The following is a 19,709-nucleotide window of genomic DNA, read 5'->3' on the forward strand; positions in this document are numbered from 1 at the left end:
TGCTACTCGCATCACCCGGAAGATGCGATGCACAATGCAGAAGTCCTGCATTGTGATTTGCATCTCCCTGGAGATGCGAGCAGCAGCAGCTTTGGTGGATGCAGGGGGTGAGGCAGGGTGGGACATCCACACTCGCATCAACCGGAGGATGTGACATCTTCCTGGTGATGCAAGTTGTGATGTATTCGGGGGGTGTGGCCGGGCGGGAAATTTAAAAGCAGATTACAATGTAATATGCTTTTAAATGGTTTTTACAGTAAAAAACACCAAACATATAATAAAAAAGTACATATTTTAGTGCACCAAACTTCCTTGCCCAGTGGCTTGATTTTCATTTTGACCACTATTATCACTGACCTTTTGAAATTTTTTGATAAATTACATTGTTGTAGTCTAATATTTCATTATTTTTTATAGTTATTAATAATTTATTATAATATAATTCATGATTATAATATAATAAAAATAAATATAATTATCAAACCCGGGAGTTAATCTTAGGAATTACAGGCCCACAATATAAACAAAAATTTCTATGCAAAAAAAATAAATAAAAAAATAGGATCACTTTTTGCATAAAAAAGACTGACAGAATTAGAATGCTAGGGAGGTTAAGTCACATTTCTGGTATTGTAGAGGTGTTAAAAGTGTTTGGTCTGAAATTTTTAAACATTTGTCTGAGCAGAGCGGTATAATTGGTAAACCCAATCCTTCTTTGGCTCTGCTTAATTTAGACATTGAACAATACCCAGTGGAATATGGGCCTATTGTTACCCATTGTTTAAGTGCCACTAGACAGGCTATTGCAAGATATTGAAGTACAGATACACCGACAGTTTCAGGGATCATACAGTATCTAACTGTGCAAATATCAGGTCTTTGCGATTCTTAAAATTGTTTTTTCTTTTAGTGAGAAGCTGTGATGGCAGAGGCACAAGAAAGTTTCACGTCAGGTACAGGCCGTCATGAAGATTTTGTTTCTCCAGGGAAAGTCAGCAAGGGACATTCACGTCGAGATGACAAAAACACTGGGGGAGAAGTGTCCTTCCTACAGCACTGTCAAAACCTGGATATCTTGTTTCAAGACTGGGCATTTCACCGCTGAAGATGAGCCCCACAGTGGGCGTCCCCCAACCAACCTCAGCTGACTTGGCAAAGCCAGGAACTTCTCAGCTTCCCCTTCTATATGTAAAAAAAAAAAAAAAAAAAAAAAAAAAAAAAAAAAGGTTCTTTGATGTCTCCCAAATCTTGTTCACTTATTTCACAGACATATGCAAGGTAGTCCAGTGAAATACACAAATTAGTCCCCTGCAACGAGATTGGACTTCAATATGGCTGGCTTTTGCCAATGTAAAAAAAAAGTAATATTATAAATATTGTTTGGGCGCATTAGGAACAGGATTGTCTTCTTCTGCATCATAAAAAGCTTGTTTTTTTAATTCAAAAATTTTTATAGGAAAGTTACAGCAGCAGTTCAAAAGGAATACATGAGTGTAAATATGTGTATGTGGTGATGCTGGATGGATGTGACGTCCCACAATATATGTGATATCTACCATTCCATACATTCAAATATGTTCATACATACAGAAATAGGGAACAAAAACAATATGCTACTACAGCTCATGATTATTTGCTCCAGCCTTCTGGGCAATCTTAAACTCCAAAATAGGATCAACTCTGCCAAGCAAGATATATATATGACACATGTTCTGCCCTTCACTTCACGTTCAGTTACGTACATGAACATAGCATATATAAAATATGGGTTTCTAACAATGTATGTGAATTGTGTCCTGGTCCTAATTATGTTGGTTTGTAATATTGTCTGTTTTCTATGCAAATTCAAATAAAAATTATCATTTAAAAAAAGAGTTTAGGGGGATATGTCATTTTTAGGGCGTGGATCCTGAAATCCTAAATCTGTAAATCTCACCACTTGGTAATGCAGACAAGTCTTTAAACAGAAATTTTAAAGATTTAATTGCGGTTCAGATCACCAATTCCGGATGTTTTTTTGTAGAGGGTCTAGATTTACAGTTGGAATCAGGCGCAGCTTAAATGAGTTAAACAACATTTTGGGCTAGAGATTCCTCAAATGGGGAGTGGATGAGTACAGATGGGAGAGGCAGGCTTTGAATTCCTGAAGTATCTCCACAGGGTTGCTAGTAAGTTGTTTTGTGGATGTGCGTAGGGATATAGGGGTAAACTTAAGCTACGTACACACTTCCAATTATTATCGTTGGAAAACGAACGATCCTGCACGATATCTACTAACGATCGTATAGCACCGATCCTGCACACAGAGATAACGACACGATCGTTCGTAGATATTGTACACACAATAGAGACGACCGTTTGAACGATAGAGGAACTATGTGCACGACAGGAAAGTGAACGAACGACCGTACACACGAACGATGTTCAACGATCGTCGTCCAATCCGATCCGCCGGTCCGGTCGTTCGTTTCCAACGAGTTTCCTCGTTCGGCGTCGTTGGTTACTTTTTTACGAACGATTTTTTGCCCAATCGCTCGTTCGTCGTTCGATTGGAACGATAAAAATTGGAAGTGTGTACGCACCTTTAGGGGGCATTAGATGATTGGAAAGAAAAGGACCTGGTTTGTTGCTAAACTAATAAAATTTCTGTCTGGACAACCTCAATTGGTGTTCAGAAGAGTGTGTCAAACAGAGGTTAGGTTCTTATCTAATTTTGTGGAGTGCTGCTTCGATGGCAATATTTGGGTCAAGCTTATGCAGCTGCACCACCAAGGTAGTCAGCCTCTAGACGAGTCTTGTGTTGGGACCTTTCTTTATTACAAGCAGAGGCTATTTAGATTGGATGACCTCTCAGCATCGATTTATATGCCTCCCATAATATTGGAAAAGATACTGACTCCACATTGAGTTTAAATAAATTGTTAGAAACATGCAAAGGCTTATTAACATCAGGACGTGCAATGAACGACCTGCAAGTAATCACCGCCACCACACTGAGGGGATAGTGGCTCTGAGAAGCTCCGGGAGTAGAGAATGGGTCGTCCAATTATGATCCAGAAATAGGAATCGTGAGGGGCAGAATAAAAAGCAAACTCCCGTGCAAGCATGTGCTGCTCTCTCCAGGGGTCTGCAGGGCCTATATGTACACTCAAGTATATCTGGCACATCTATCCAATTTAGAGTTTGAAAAAAAGTTTGAATCCCCACAGCAAATCAGCTTGCCCTTCACATGGTATGGAGTCTCATCAAACATATTTTGGAAAAAAGAAACTTGAGAGTTAGGTGCGTAGTAGGTCAAGAAGTTACTCCTGAAGTGTACGCTGCAGAAGCAAATACCTGTCCTCAGGTCAGCCAACTGTTTAGTACAAACGGTGTACGTTTGTGGAAAGGATCATGACTCCCCCCCCCCTATGGTTAGTAGATGCAATGTAAAGCACACCTGACGATATTTAGAATGCATCATTTTAGGGTAAACGAGGTGGAGAAATGTATTTCCTCTACACAGGCCACATTAATACATGAAGCATGAAAATAATTAAACACCTTGTTCCTTTTTATGGGCAATTTAATGTCCTGGATATTCAAAGTCAATACTTTGAGGGTCATAACTCAACCAGGAGGGGAACAGCTACACGACTGGGTTCTGTAACTAGCATTAGACCATAAGAACAGGGATGGGTGACAACAGGGATCGGGGGGTGACTAGGGTTAGAAAGGGCGGAATAAAAAAAAAAAAAAAAAAAAAAAAAAAAAAAAAAAAAAGAGAGAAAACAAAAGATCCTCCATGCAGAGGGGACAAAAAAGACCAGGACCAACATCCTGAAAAATTAAGGTAGAGAATATAATGTCACCCTCACTACCAGCAAGGAGGCGGTATCCTCAAAGACAAGATCCTGTAAAAAAGGACTACTGAAGAAGTTCAATAGAACTATGGCCATTTAAACTACAAAGAAAGCTCTACCAGCCCAATGGTAAAGGATATAAAAGAGATCCAGACACAGGGGAGAAGTCCAGGAACTCTGGGGACCGTCTGAAGCAGAACAGTGAATACCAGATCATTTGTATCTGGTAAACCAGAAAAAAAAAAAAAAACATACAAACAGGGCCAAAGCATTAAATAAACTCACACTGTAAGTTATGGTCCAGTAGGCGAATTGTCAAAAACAATCAACCAGGAGACATCGTTTGGAAAACTTGAGATCCCCACCTGGATAAGGCTTGAGAAGGCTGATGAGATGTACAGTTAGGTCCATAAATATTTGGACATAGGCAACTTTTGTTCTAATTCGTTCTGTACATTACCACAATAATTTTAAATGAAACAACTCAGATGCAGTTGAACTGCAGACTTTCAGCTTTAATTCATTGGGTTGAACAAAAAGATTGGATAAAAATGTGGGGAACTGGGGAACTAAAGCCTTTTTTTTTTTTTTTTTTTTTTTTTAAACTTCCTTTCAGGGGGGTCAAAAGTAATTGGACAAAATAAAAAGCTGACAAAAAAAAAAGTTCATTTCTAATACTTGGTTGAAAACCCTTTGCTGGCAATGACAGCCTGTATTTTCGAACTCATGGACATCACCAGATGCTGGGTTTCATCCTTTTTCATGCTCTGCCAGGCCTTTACTGCAGCGGCTTTCAGTTGCCATTTGTTTGTGGGTCATTCTGTCTGAAGTTTAGTCTTCAACAAATGAAATGCATGCTCAATTGGGTTCAGATCAGGTGACTGACTTGGCCATTCAAGAATATTCCACTTCCTTGTTTTAATAAACTCCAGGGTTGCTTTGGCTGTATGTTTTCGGTCATTGTCCATCTGTAATATGAAACGCCTCACAATCAATTTGAATTCATTTGGCTGCTTCTGTTCTGTGTCACATTGATAAATACTAGTGTCCCAGTGCCACTGGCAGCCATGCACGCCCAAGCCATCACACTGCCTCCGCCATGTTTTACAGATGATGTGGTATGCTTCAGATCATGAGCTGTTCCACGCCTTCTACATAATTTTTTCCTACCATCATTCTGGTAAAGGTTGATCTCAGAACTGTGCTGGCTTTTTCTAAAAGTTTTTGAGCAAAGTCCAATCTAGCTTTTCTATTCTTGAGGCTTATGAGTGGCTTGCACCTTGCAGTGCACCATCTGTATTTACTTTCATGCAGTCTTCTCTTTATGGTAGGCTTGGATATTGATACGCCTACCTCCTGGAGAGTGTTGTTCACTTGGTTGGCTGTTGTGAAGGGGTTTCTCTTTACCATGGAAATGATTCTGGGATCATCCACCACTGTTGTCTTCCATAGTCGTCCAGGTCTTTCGGCGTTGCCGAGTCCACCAGTGCTTTGTTTCTTTCTCATGATGTACCAAACTGTAGATTTTGCCACTCCTAATAGTGTAGCAATTTCTCAGATGGGTTTTTTCTGTTTTTGAAGCTTAAGGATGGCTTGTTTCACCTGCATGGCGAGCTCCTTTGACCGCATGTTGTCTGTCGACGGCGAAATCTTCCACATACAAGCACCCCCCCCTCTTGGCCACAACAGTTCAGCAAAAAGCCTTTGAGTCAATTTTCCAATTACTTTGAACCCCTAAAATAAAGAGTTTGTGCAAAAAAAAAAAAAAAAACAAAAAAAAAAAAAGCTTTAGTTCCTCACATTTTTATGCAATCTTTTTATTCAACCCACTGAATTAAAGCTGAAAGTCTGCAGTTCAACTGCATCTGAGTTGTTTCATTTGAAATTAATTGTGGCAATGTACAGAACCAAAATTAGAAAAAAGTTGTCTGTCCAAATATTTATAGACCTAACTGTATCTGGCAGGGTAATTTGACCCAGGTTAGTGGCCTCTTTGGTGGTGCAGCAGGGAGAGCATTGTGATGAAGCCGCTGATGGAGGGGAGGGTAGAGTAAGTTCCAGATCCAAAAAACATTTGTGGGCATCTGAAGTTGGAAAATCCAGCCTCGCAGTTGGAACAGCAATTTAAAAGGGTAACCCCACCGATATTTGATCCTGTCCTGAAGATCCTGGCCATTTCATAGGGATATCAGGGGATATCCTGAAATAAAGCTGCAACATACCCTTGCAGGTCAACAATGGTTTCAAGCATGTCCCGGATTCTTAAGTTGTATCTGCGGGCCCTGTTCTCAAAGTCCTCCAATTGGTCTTTCAGAGTCACAATTTCTTTTTGTGCCCCCTCTAGATCATGGTCCTAACTATTTGTTGGAAATTATAGTCATTCTGTCCCATATTTGAACAAAAAAAGAAAAAAAGGGAAAGGGGGTGGGCAACAAAGAAATCAAGCATCAAAAGGGTAGAAAACAATTTGCAAATGTATGTCTATATATGCCCTGTGACAGGTAGGTTTGGGCAAGTGCTAGGGCTCACACATCTTTACTATAGGCAATATTAGGATAACTGCCTTAGGTATATTGAGGCTGCCTTGGAAGCACAATACCCTGCCATCCAGAGAACAGGCAGATGTTTTATTCTGATATTTCCATGCTGGATATAAAGCTCTGAATGTGTGGGGTATTAGCCTTAGTTTTACCCTAAAAACCTATTTACTGTGTGCTACCTTCTCACTGCACTCCTAGGGGGCTCTGGAAAACTTTGGAAAATATAACGTTTTCATGAATTTTGGTCTCTTCTCACATTTATCTTTTTTCTGTACCTATGGCTTTTTTCTTTCCCCACCTTCTACTATCCCTGAGTCCTGGAGACAAGCCATGCATTGGGGTCATTTGGGCTACCAGCCCAGAGGAAGCTTTTAAAATGAAGCGTTCAAAATTTTCATTTGTTTCAATTGATGTTTCAATCATTTTTAATAATTTTTTTTTTAAAAAAAGGGTTATACAGTTATTTCAGTGTTAATTCAAAAACATTTAGAAGCGTTTAATGTTTCAAGGTTTGAATTAACCAACCAAGCAGGCTAAAGCCTTCTGCCAACTCCATTCTAAACAAGCCTCTAAGAGATGCTCTTCTCTATTACTTCTTGTCCTAGATATTTCATCGCTTACTAACTGTATATATATTTTTTGTATGTCAAATAGGCCTATTAAACAAGAGTGTTTTGATTAGCGTTTAACTTCTTTAGATTAAAGCAATGATTGACATGGCTACATTTGGTGCCAATCCTAAAAATTAAAAAAAAAAAAAAAATCATTTTAATTGTTCAGTTTTTCATTCCAAGAACAGAGAAAATGTTTTGGAACTTTTAGGGCACTACAATTAAAAACATTAATTGTAAAAGAAAAAAAACCCCAAAAAACAGGATAACAACTTAACTTTAAATCTATTAAAAAGGAATGAGAAGAAGCTTTGAAATGCTGCTCTTGGGAATTAATGACAATATGGATTTTTTATTACAATGGTGAACTTAGCTGAGGTGAAGTTGGATTTTAAAGTCTTTAATTGCACATTGTCATGCTTTTAGTGAAAAACTTTCAAATTTAAACTTAGGAAACTAAGGAATATTTAGAAAAACTAAATAGAGAATTATTGGATAATAAAGAAATTTAGAAGAGATAGAAGCAGCGCAGAAGGAGCAGCCAGAGCCTGTCAGGATGCATGACGTAGGTATCCCGAGAGCAATTTTGTGGCAATCAAGATTTAAAGGGGCGATGCTGCACCATTTTAAAAAAAAAACAAGCGGGCCCACAAGCTGCAGAGACAGATGTCTTGCATATCTTCGTTGGCCTGCAGGCCAAGCTTGCCTGTGGAAATAAAGGCATTCCACGTGTTTCTGTGCAGAGAGTGTTTAGAAGCTGTCATCATGGAGCGCATAGATGCGCACAACTTGAGATGCCCCTGAGGCTTCAATTACAGGTTTACATGTAGGTCAGAGCCAGGTGTAACAGGTGGAGTTGGCGTCTCAAACTTACAGAAAGCTGGAAATGGTTAGTTAAAACAATTGTGGTTTACATGTATTTGATGAAATGTGTGGATCTCAGGGTACTTGTGGGCTTCAATTATGCAATTATGGTGGGGCTACAATAGATTTGAGGTATATAATGGTGTTTCTTGTTGCTGCTATGAGAGTTGAGTGTTGATTTCAGGTTGATTAGGGGTTTAAGCTAAAAATTATGATAGAAGTACATTGAAGATTGAATTGGTGATTTATAGAGCTAATTTAGGAGTTAATTAAATATTGCAGCAAGAAAATAGGCCTGGATAAGGTTGTTAGTGTTTGTGTGGCTGCAGAATTGCAGCCAATTGTTTGGGATCCGGGTACAGAGTGTCCTGGAAGAAATGGGTGGGCCAGGCACTCCATCCCTTTTCCAGGCCATAAAATGAGGATGGCTCTGGAGAACCTATCTAATATCAAAAATGCACCTGCCTTTGAGTCAGGAGGAAGTTGGTGTGTAGCCTGCATGCTGGGAGAGCCCAGCGGGTCTCACAAAGTTTGTGGGTGGGACTGATAGAGAGCCAGGAGGCTAAATTTGGTGATTTTTTGTCATGCTGTTAATGACATTGATCCCCAGTGGGGGAAAATCCTGGATATTTATTGCTTTTTTTGGAGTTTTTGTAAATAAAAGTGGGCAGAAGCCTGAGATACCTCTCTGCAGCAAGTGCTTTTGATTCTAATCTCCCACAATATACATGGAGTATTAGTCTTTATTCATTGGAGTATTATCTTTTAGTATTCCTATTAAAACATAGGAGTGTTAAAGCGTACCTAAACTCAAAAATTTTACTTTACATAAAAAGGGTAGAGTACACCCTTTAGAGTATACTGCTTCCTAATTCTCAGGCCACCTAGGCAGGCGAGAATGAATAGGAGCGCAAAGCTTCCCAGGATAAGCCTCTTGGACGTTCCTTCTGCGCATGCCCGAGCATGCCGATCTGGTATTATTAACTATATACACTATTTATTAGGAAGAATTGTGACTGGGGTTAGTTTAAGTAAATGTTATGACGCCCCTGGGAGGGAGTAGAAGAAATTAGATCCAATATCATTTTTCACCTATTAACATTTGTTTTGGGTGAAAAATATCAAGCCGAAGCTCCTTCTATGCATATGTGAATGCCATTAAAGGGTTTTTTCTGCCTGGGTACCTACTGTGTTAAGACGACGTAAAGGTATGCAGGATACACCCTTCCTTTGCAAGAAATTTGTGAAGTACTATGTAGGTGCTTTAACAATTCAATGCATTTTTATTGATGATCATGTCATTTTATGAATCTAATAGAGTCACTACAATTGTTTATAGTTGCGATGGATTTTTCTTATCAAGAGTGCTTCTGAGGAAGCAGAGGAGTTAAATGTGAAAGAACAGAATAATTTTTGCCTCTACCCCAAGGGCTTAGTTTCCTCTATTTTGTAAACTTCTTCACTCAGAAAACTGCGTTCTAAGCACAAATTTTTCATATATACGAACATTAGAGAATGTTCTGGGGAGGGAACTGTCTTTCGAGGATTGGTCAGACCTGTGGACCTCGGCCAACAAATGTTTTCTACGTGTGACCAACAAAGAGAAAAACTAGAAAATTTTGTTTCACTGGTACCACACCCTGATGGTCCTTTCATAGGCTGTTTTTTGCAGTGGATCCCTCATAGTGGTGTGGGACCGACAGGGGTACCTTGGAGCACATATTTTGGGATTGCCCACTGATACATGGTTTCTGTACACGGGGGGGGGGGGGGAGGCTTATTGCTACTGTTACTTCCCTGGATTTCCCATTAGAAATATTAATGCAGCTACAGTTTTGCTTATATTCCAAGCCCCACCTGGTCCACGCAAACTAATCCCTCACGTATTGTTGGCAGCTCGCTCCCTTATAGCCTCTCATTGGAAAAACACGGCACCTCCTACTAGAGGGGCATTATATACCAGGATTCAGGATATTGGCCTAATGGAATACCTTACTGCCATATTACAAGATAGATTGATCACATTTCAGAAAATCTGGGATGATTGGGATGTTTACTATGCTACTTTTACCTCTTAACTGGTCACAAGAGTTGCCTTCCCCCCCTCTACCACCTTGTTCCTTCTTCCCCCTTGATCTTCACCCCCTCCCCCTTTTGTTGACTTGACTACAAATAAAGGTATTTTACATGGGCTGCCCCTTAAAAGGGAAGCCTTGCTTGACAGATGTTTTCCAGCTTTATGCCACATTTCTCATGTTGCATTATTTCAGGATACCTCCCTCCTCTTTTAGATGATGGCCATTTACTATGATTGAACTGTGTGAGACACAATTGAGGATTTTAATTAAGGTGCCCTAAAAGTCCCAAAAACATTTTTCCATTTGTGAAGTGAAAAATGAAAAACTGTACAACTGTAGGGGGATGTGACACCATGACACTACAATTCCAATGTAAACAAATAGAAGAAACAATTTAATTTACTTAAATGTTGCCAATCATTTACCTGTTTCAAAATATGGGACACAGAAGCCTGGGATATATGATATTTAAGTTTTGTTAGTATCTTTTTCTTTTTTAAATATTTGTTGGAAACAAAAAAGTGTGAAGGTTTCAATGATATTCAATTGATTTCCATGAGCCAAAAAGCCTTACATGTTGGAACAGCTAAGCTCCTTTATTGAATTGTATAACATATATGGCTCTTGCGTGTTTGAAAACTGTGGTCAGATGTCCTACCCTCTAACAATCTTCATATAATAAATATCTGCATGGATTAAGTTTTAAATTAAAAAAATCTTATATTCTGTTGGAACAAATTCTGCAATGTTTCATATTATTTTTGGATGCTGGATATGGACTGTCTACAATTATACTCATTTGGTATAGGCTTCAGTAATGCTACAATAATTTGTTTGCTTTCTTATTAGTCCACTAAAAAAACTATGCCATATATGGGTCCCATCCTCAACCCATATTTATTTGACAAATTTTACAAGAATCTTAGCCTCTCAATAAGAGTATGGTAATAGTATATAGCACTGGCAATAAAATAAATATTATATAGTCTTCAAATAAATCTCACTATCTCGGTTTTCAGTCTGGTAAGGGGAAAATAGGGAAAAAACATCAGTCAGTCAACCAATACAAAAATATTATCGATTTGAGTAATCTTTCCTTTCTAATTCAATACCACTTGATATCTTGTACCAAAAAACGTTAACCACTATTAAATGCATCAAAGCTTCTAATGCTTCGTTACAATTTAGCTGGCTACACAAAGCAAAAAGTAAAGAATTTACAAAGGAATTTTGCGCAAGTTGCACTAAGGAATGGTTTAATAAAATCGACAGTCATGGGGGGAAAGGAATAGCTCAATAGCTTGTAGGCAACTGTTTTGAGTGTTATCCACTTTATTAATTTTTACTGCAATACAGTAGGTAGTTTTTTTTTTATTTATTTATTTATTACAGGGCTTGCTGAACAGAATATTTAACCTAAAAATTGGTAATTTGTTAATTCACTTCTAGTCACCTTGTATTGCTCCTTAAAGTCAGCAACCCAAAGAAGAAAACTTGTACTTGACCAACTTCATTAAGTAATTTTCATCGGTTACTATGGTTTTTTGTAATCAAAAAAGTTTTAAAAAGTTTTTTTATCAAACAAGGCATTGAACCAAGAATTGAAGATCAAAAAGCTGAAACTGGCAACAGTTACATAAAATGACTGATAATAGATAAGAACTTTACCTTTGGCAGTTGCAATGAAGTGGTCAGGTACACAGCTATATAAGTCTGGGAAAGGTTTACAATGAGACGTGTGCACATGTACAAAATAGCTACCTGTAAAACACAATTCACAAAGGTAAAATAAACAGTAAGAGAATAGCGAAAAGTTAAGTTTTAATTGTCAATATTTATAAATCTATACTGCAACATTACTTGGTAAAAAGAAGGTTCCAAAAACCAATGTTTCCACAACAATAACGACTTTGGAGATCTAGGAAGTGTAGTTTGCGCTTCATCTTTAGCTTCTACAAGGTGTTCAAATCTTTGCTTTTCCTTAGTTCCAATGTAGAATGACAGAGAGAAAAGTGCTCCAATGCCCACTACGATAAGGGCTAACATCTAGGGATGAAAGCAACAACTTTTAGCGCATTTGAAAAAAGCGGTTAAAGCAGAATTGCAGTCAAAATATCCCTTCTCCTCCAGTAGGCTTGCCACTCCATAACTTACAATAGAAAATTCTGTTTAACAAGTAATTTTTTTCACCTTGCTCCAAGCCCTTTGAACATAAAATTACCTAATGCATGTGTATGTATATACACATACACAGTTTATTGGAGTTTTAAAAATAATTTGATATCAAACCACCTAGAAACGAAAATGCTCAGAGGCAGTACCTTTCAAGTATTTTAAAAAAGATAACTTTATTAAAGGAACTAGGGAACGTAACTTGAAGGCAACATATAAAAACTGGTTATAGTGGGCATCAGAGATCGACCACACAAGAAACATGGTTCCTGGGATGCCACATTATCGACATCAGAAAGGAGATTAAGATGGGAAGATCTTGGACAATCTGTGAGTGGGGTACCAAAGAAACACAACCTTGTATGAATTCTTTAAGACCGCTTAGATGTTTAAGCAGAACTAAACCCATGCCAAGTCACCTATCCTAATTCCATCACAGGGCCTCCCACCCCCCCATCTTCCTTTTTATCACGTCCCAAAGACTATCTTTGACCATCTTGATTGGCCATGCTGGGAATGAACGAACATGGCATGGCCAAGGAGTGATGCAAGGGAAGCTGGGATTGCTGGGTTTCAAAGTTCAAACTTTAGTTCCACTTTATCGAAGCTACACAACGTGGGACAAAAGGTGTATGCTGCCACCGATTGACAGGCAAATCAGTGTGCAGATTCCTTTTCCATGTCACAGCATAGGAGGGCTTGACCTTCTTAAGGGAAGAACATAAGAAAACATACAGAGAAAAAAACACACTTAATATTCCATTGAATGGAATGAGGAAGGGGGGGGGGGGGGGCGTAGCTTATAATGAATAGAGATTCTAATATGTTGAATTTTCAGGTAGGGGGAAAAACTCTGAATTAGGACAGAAAGGAGTGGACCTCATTAAGGGTCGGGAGCATACCATGAGAACCCATTCTGCATCCACCAGGGGAACTGATGAGGTTCCTAGAGACCAGGAGAAAACAGGACAGCCCACTATCCCCAACATAAGGAAGATGGGGGGGGGGGCCCATCAGATTTCCTCAGTATATCTCAGCATCTCAGAAAATGGTATAAAAGGTAAAGAAAGACCTCCTGACCTCAGAGAGGCCGAAATACATATATTTATTATTATCAAGAAAAGATGGAAATCCGGAATATCCAAAAAAAAAAAAAAAAAAACACATTGCAGCATTTTAGTAACTGCATGTAGTTCTGCAAAAAGGACTATTTGGCAATATGTGTGACTGCCTGTTCCCCAGACCTCTTGTGGCGAAAGAGTATAGCTACAGAGACACCAGATTTAACAGAGCCCCAAATATAACATATAAAAGTTTGGACCAGAGGAAGCAGAGATTTGTGGGGAATCAGCTATAGGGAGAAACCAAATGAAGTCCAAAAATGCTGGGAGGAACATTATTCTTATGGTATTCATTCTGCCAATCCAGTAAACATTTAATGGCAGTTACTTGCTTAGCAGCTTGTCTAGTGTATTAAGGACCGCCAGGTAGTTGGTTGCATAGAGGGCATGGAAGGTGGATGTGAGGGTAATACCCAAGTAAAAAGTTTAGTTACCCACTGCAAGGAGAGTTTACAGATATATTCAAGGCCAAAAATTTTGCTGTATTGACATAATGAGCAGAGATCTGAGAAAATCAAGTTACAATGAAAGAGAGAGACTAGGGAGGAAAGTATGAGGTGACGTCAAAAGTAAAAGAGATGATCAGCAAGGAGCATTAGTTTATGCAAATCTCGAACACCCTAAAATATATGCATCAAGGGCTTCCAGATCGTTAGTTGGGGGCCTTAAAGTGGGACAATTGTTGAAAGAGTCAGAGGCTTCCTAATATCAGGAAGAGGGTGGTGGCAGAACATAGCTGGAAAATATGGTAACAGAACTCCTTCAGCACCTTGACCAGGTGAGAGTATTACCTCTACACCTAAAACAAACGAACTTCTGTTCCACTTTAAAAATCTCAAACCATAGCAAAAAACACCCCTCTAGCAGAAGATACAAACCGAGAGTTTTGGGACAATATTGTTTGTGCCTTTTGATAGGTTTGGGACTTGTGGGCTTGAGACTGTATTTGCTGTTACCAAGCAAAATGGTATTTTCCTATATATGTTGAAGGAAGCTATTTTGAGGTAATAAAAGGCAATGTTAGGACTGGAGCTTCCAGCAAGGGACTAGAAAAAATGTGTTTATTACACCTAAATGAGATTTAACTTATGTTTAGTTAAATTGTTTATAAAAATCCTTGCTTGTTGTGTTATATGCAGAATACTACTTCACAGATATTGAGAAGGCAAGGTTGTAGCGATAATAAACTGCAGATTTAGCCTAAAAATTAGCTATTATCCAGTCGCTACATTATGTGTTAAAGCACACAGACCATAGACTACTAACATGGTAGATTTTGAGTTACATATGAAAGTGACCCAACCATTTTCTGTGAGTTTTTTTTTTTTGTTGCATTTATTTTTCTCCAAGGTTTTGTATTGATGATGGGAGAGTTGGACTATGCAGGCACACAGGAGTTTATTTTTACCATGGTACACAAAGGATGCCAGGATTGATGGATATCCCTGGCAGACAAAGCCAATGCAGTGAACTTGATGCCAGAAGCGATCAAGTAGTTAAGACACATTATTGCAGAAGGGACATTGCCTGTCCCATTTTGCAGTAATGACTGATCATGCAACTCAAATGTGGAACCTAGTTCCACTTTAGGGTCTAGTGTCTGTGTTGGCCAATCAGTGTGTGAAAACGAGGTCTGATGCTCTCTGAAACTCTTTCACAGTATGGGCCTGATGAAACCTGTCAGTGTCACCATGGAATAAAATATCCATTGACAAAAACCTGGTCATTTAGTTCATTCAGGTCTCCAGATGGCCTCATTTTTGGGCACATAATGTCTCCAAATCTAGGCCTGAACACTGCCTCTACAGGCTTGGGGACTTTTTTTGGACAGTTTATATGCAATATGACAGCAAACAGTTATAAAACCAAATGTGCCAACACAGTAAGTCAGTCAGCATGCTGAAACAAGGAAATATGTGGTAGACTACATTTGCAGTGTGAATGATTGTGTGCTATGAATCCTTGTTTGATCTGTATGTGCTGTGAAGTAAGGCCTGCGTATGGTCTGTCTGTGGGTGGTTTATCTGTTTTGTGTGTCAACCAAGTGCATCTTGTGACCAATTTCTATCTGACGCCACTGTTTTTTTGTCTTATTGTTATTGAGAGTCGATTATTCAACCATGGAAGATATTCTAATCCATCACTATTCATTTTATTGTAACTATTGCTATTCTGTGCAAATTTGAATTCACTAATAGTACAGTTGCTGTGCTGCCTTTTTCTGCATGTAGCCACCGTAACTTTTTTGGTCACATGACAATACCTGGACACTTGCAAACAAAGGTCACTTATTTTAAAAGCATAGCATGTATTCAAGCCACTGCTATGACCCACATTCCTGAGACTGGAAAAGAGCACCATCACAGGAGCTACAGGAAGCTTTATGTGTACAGGGGCCACCAAAACCAGGTTGAGAGTTCTAGCACATCGGTGCAAGATGGATCCAGTTTTTCCCACTAAACAAAATAGGCATTTCCCAGATTTTTTGTTTACAATAAAACCAAGGGAAATGCATACAATAAAGCCACAGAATAAAAATCACAAAATACTACCAACACTGAGAAACCATTTGCACTAAAAGGACTAACAGGCACTAATAAAGTGATTCATTCATTATACAAATTGTCTCAAATAGAGTCTGTTTAATAAGCAAAACTTCATTGACTTGAAGGTAATGCAGCACTATAGTAAGAAGTTGTGGAAAGATTGAGCCCAGGCTAGGATTCGCGAGGACTCTAGAAAGTTTGGTGATATGTTTTTAAACATTTTAATGCCATCAATGCACAAAAATCTTATTAGTGTAAATAATGTGTGCAGTCTACAGCATTTTTGAATAGGCGATACATCACATGAGATTTAGGAACATTTTTTTTTATTTTTTTAGTAAGCTATACTATATATAGTAAACGCTTTATAAGCTTTAACTTACTGTAGGCCTAGAACAAAAACGTAGGCAAGGAGGAGGAATACAACAGGCTACTTTGATGTAAAGTTGTAATAGAAAACATATAGATAAGGTCAAACTATAATTATCGATACTCAGATAAGGTGGTTAAAGTAGGTAGAGATGGGGTGATTATAATCATAAAAAGAATAAAGCATATTATGCATAGTTTTCGGTACCTAGTACAAGGAAATACTGTTAGAGGTCTGGGATGTGAACTTCAGGCGTGCAGAATTAGGTTTCCTGCTGTTTCCTTTCTGTAAAATAGTCACAATCATAAATCCTCCGTGATCACAATGTAGACATCCAGAAAAGGGATTTTATTCAGATGCGAGTTTATACCCTGTTTCCCCTATAATAAGGCACTGTCTTATATTTTTTGAAATGCCAAAATATGCCCTAGGTCTTATTTTCAGGGGGATGTCTTATTTTTCCATGTTTTTTTATACTACAGTACACATTTATTGTTGAAAATATCTCATGTGCCATTCATTGTCCCCTTTCTGATCACTCATGTGCCATTCATTGTCCCCTTTCTGATCACTCTGTGCCATTCATTGTCCCCTTTCTGATCACTCATGTGCCATTCATTGTCCCCTTTCTGATCACTCATGTGCCATTGATTGTCCCCTTTCTGATCACTCATGTGCCATTGATTGTCCCCTTTCTGATCACTACCATATGTGCCATTGATTGTCCCCTTTCTGATCACTACCGTATGTGCCACTGATTGTCCCCTTCTGATCACTGACTCGCCGGGTAACAGACTCTGTTAGGGCAGGGATCAGCAGATTGCTTGTCCTTTGAAGTTCCTTTCAGTTTCACTCTGCACTGCAGCCAGCATCGAGGAGTCACACAGAGGCACACAGTATCAGGTATCGGAGGATGTCTTATTTGCGGGGGGGTGCTTTTTTTTTTTTAATTGTTTGAGCAAAAATCGGGGGGTGGCTTATTTGATGGGGATGCCTTATCATCGGGGAAACATGGTAGTGAATTTCAAATTAAAAGGGTTTGTTTGTATGAAGTTAAACATCCTAGCCAGGGATTCTGGGAACCTGAGCCGAGATAAAAAAAAAAGGAACAGTACCTCAGACAAAGACTTCCAGAAGCCAGACTACTCACAAAACAGACTTATACAGAGGGTACAAAAAAAAAAAAAAAAAAAACTTTTGAGAAGATCTTACCATAAAGTTTGCACACAAAAGAGAATCTCATCCACAAAACTCTCAAACCCATGGAAAACAACCAATCTTCACCTTATCACTGCGTATAACCACCATCACCCCAGCATACGTAAGGTCCTATCCAAATATTGGGATATTCTTACTATGGACCCCAATATCAGAACGCACATTGACCTCCAACCACAGATCACATTCAGTTAATCTGGCTCCCTGAAAGACTCTCTAATTTCCAGCCAATACAATCCTGAGCCTTCACTAAGTACTCACACTAAGTAAATCCACTAATCTCAGGTATAGTGACTTAATTCTATTATATCACCGTACAAATGTCATTCACCTACACAGTCTTGCTCCATTTACCTATTTTTTTAATTTTTCCATTTCCTCATCCCTTTTTACATTTTATTTCTCCTTCCCAAGCCCCCCCCCCCCCCCGCATCGGCTGGGAGCATCGGGATAGTTGTTCTGATGCAGCTTGGGCGCCAGGTTTCCCAATCCCAGTAGAGGAGGCATCAAAGGATGCTCACCCACAGCCACATGACTACCCGTTGGGTAACATTAGACGGCAGAGTAGCCGATCAGAGGGGGGGGTGGATTCCCCAGTCCGTTGTGTCACTCGAGGGGCATGTGTGCAATGCCCCCTGTAATGAGACATCTCCTACGTTATGGTGACATGCAGGGATTTTCCCATAGCCCCGCACCCACATCATGGGATTCCTCTGTTTACCAGCCCTTCGTGCTGCATGCAGAAGCTACTTCCTGCTTACTAGACATCTGGCAACATTCAACCTCTTTTCCTCGTACCAGGTACTAAAAACTAGGCATTTTATGCGTTATTCTTTTCATGATTATCATCACTCCATCTCTACCTACTTTAACAGCCTTATCTGAATACGGATACTTATAGACTGAAGTTATTATGTGATTCTCTTTTTGCTTTTTATCTATTTTTCATATTACAACTTCACGTCAAAATAGCCTGTTGTATATTTCTCCCAATAGTAACATGCATTTATAAAAAGGATAATGTCGCACAATTATAGCATTATCTGAAGGACACATTCTAAGTATGTTATATGGCTTATATTAATTAATCATATTTATCTTCACGCTAATACTATTTCCACACAAAAACTGGCAAAATAAAACAAACAACAAAAAAAAAGCCTGGCCACTTGGCCTCTCACGGTTAGTTCCTTTACTAACAATCTAGCCCAACCTACCCAGGACTCGACAGCCCTAACCATACAGCTTCTCCAACAAAGTCTGTGTCTTTACTCACAGTTCACCTTGAACCTCCTACCAGCTCACCAGCCAAGACAGAGCCCCAGGAAAACTCCCAGCCTGCTTTTATATCCCCAGCCTAATTTCCAGGATGCATTTCAGGTGACAGTTACACCTAATCATACCAAGGCCTCTTTAGCTCCCTCATCTGGCCAAGAAGCTAATTGTCATCCAGCCTGGTACTTCAACCCCACCTTCAGGTCAAAAGGAAAACTGTCTGACTAAACTGAAAAATACTCTGCGTATAACCTGTATTATATACATATACATACACACACACGGATACATAGTTCTCCCCAGCCCGTTTTGGGGGGGCAGGCCCACCATCCGTGATTATTCCGCCCAGCACATTTTTAGAAGCTCTAAACGGACACCAGAGAGGCTGCTCTGCTTCTTTCTCCAGCTGATTGCTGATTAGAGCCTGGAGGAGTGAGAAGAGCACAGCACAGCTATGAAGAGATTGAGACACAGGCTGTCCCTCTCCCTCTCATAGCTGTGCCAAGTCTTTTGGGAAAAAAAAAAAAAAACATTGTGCAAACAATGTGTCCGCCCAGTGGGCATGTGTAATGATGTCACCAGAGTAGTGTGTGTATAAATGCTGCATGTCATATTCCTCAGCCTTACAGCTCTGTGTATAAACCTTTAAATCCCCTAAACCGTATGTCATAATGACTTGTAATTTTTAGGGTGCACAGGGAACACTTATAGTTGGCACCAATCACAATTTTAGCACCCCAGCTTTTACAAATTTTATGATATGGGGATCAGAATTGTAAAATCTTGTGAAAATACAACATTGGGGTTGCAGTATTAAAAGCAAGTGTGTCTTGGAGTTCTAAATAAAAATGCAAATTGGGGACCCCCAGGGCCACTTACATAGAAAGGAGCATTGAGGAAGGGCCCCTAAATTTTTTCTTATCTCTCACAAATCTTTAACTGTCATAATATGTTACCCAGTCTGCTTCTCTTCTTTGAACCCCAATTTCCCTAGAATGGTAGGGTGTACAAAGCCGAAAATGCACATTTTGATAACCCCCTGCCACGCTAAAATTTCCTTACTATGGCAAAC

General features: G+C 39.2%; 1 protein-coding gene across 4 annotated transcripts in view; it reads right to left on the bottom strand.

Moving 5' to 3' along the window:
* The window catches only part of LOC140326391 (major facilitator superfamily domain-containing protein 12-like), a 209,809-nt gene that overhangs the window by 154,295 nt on the left and 35,805 nt on the right, over positions 1-19,709 (bottom strand). For 3 of the 4 annotated variants that reach the window (XR_011919859.1, XM_072404940.1, XM_072404939.1), the window contains exons 4-5: positions 11,796-11,981; positions 11,604-11,696 (exon numbers count right to left, since the gene is read on the bottom strand). The exons of the other annotated variant lie outside the window; for it this stretch is intronic. Coding sequence is in view for 2 of the 3 variants with exons in the window: in XM_072404940.1 (XP_072261041.1) it covers positions 11,604-11,696; positions 11,796-11,981 (279 nt within the window). In the remaining variant the exon portion in view is untranslated. The remainder of the gene's footprint in view (positions 1-11,603; positions 11,697-11,795; positions 11,982-19,709) is intronic. 4 annotated transcript variants of the gene reach the window in all.

This window comes from Pyxicephalus adspersus, chromosome 3, assembly GCF_032062135.1.
Source record: "Pyxicephalus adspersus chromosome 3, UCB_Pads_2.0, whole genome shotgun sequence".
Taxonomy (NCBI): Eukaryota; Metazoa; Chordata; class Amphibia; order Anura; family Pyxicephalidae; genus Pyxicephalus; species Pyxicephalus adspersus.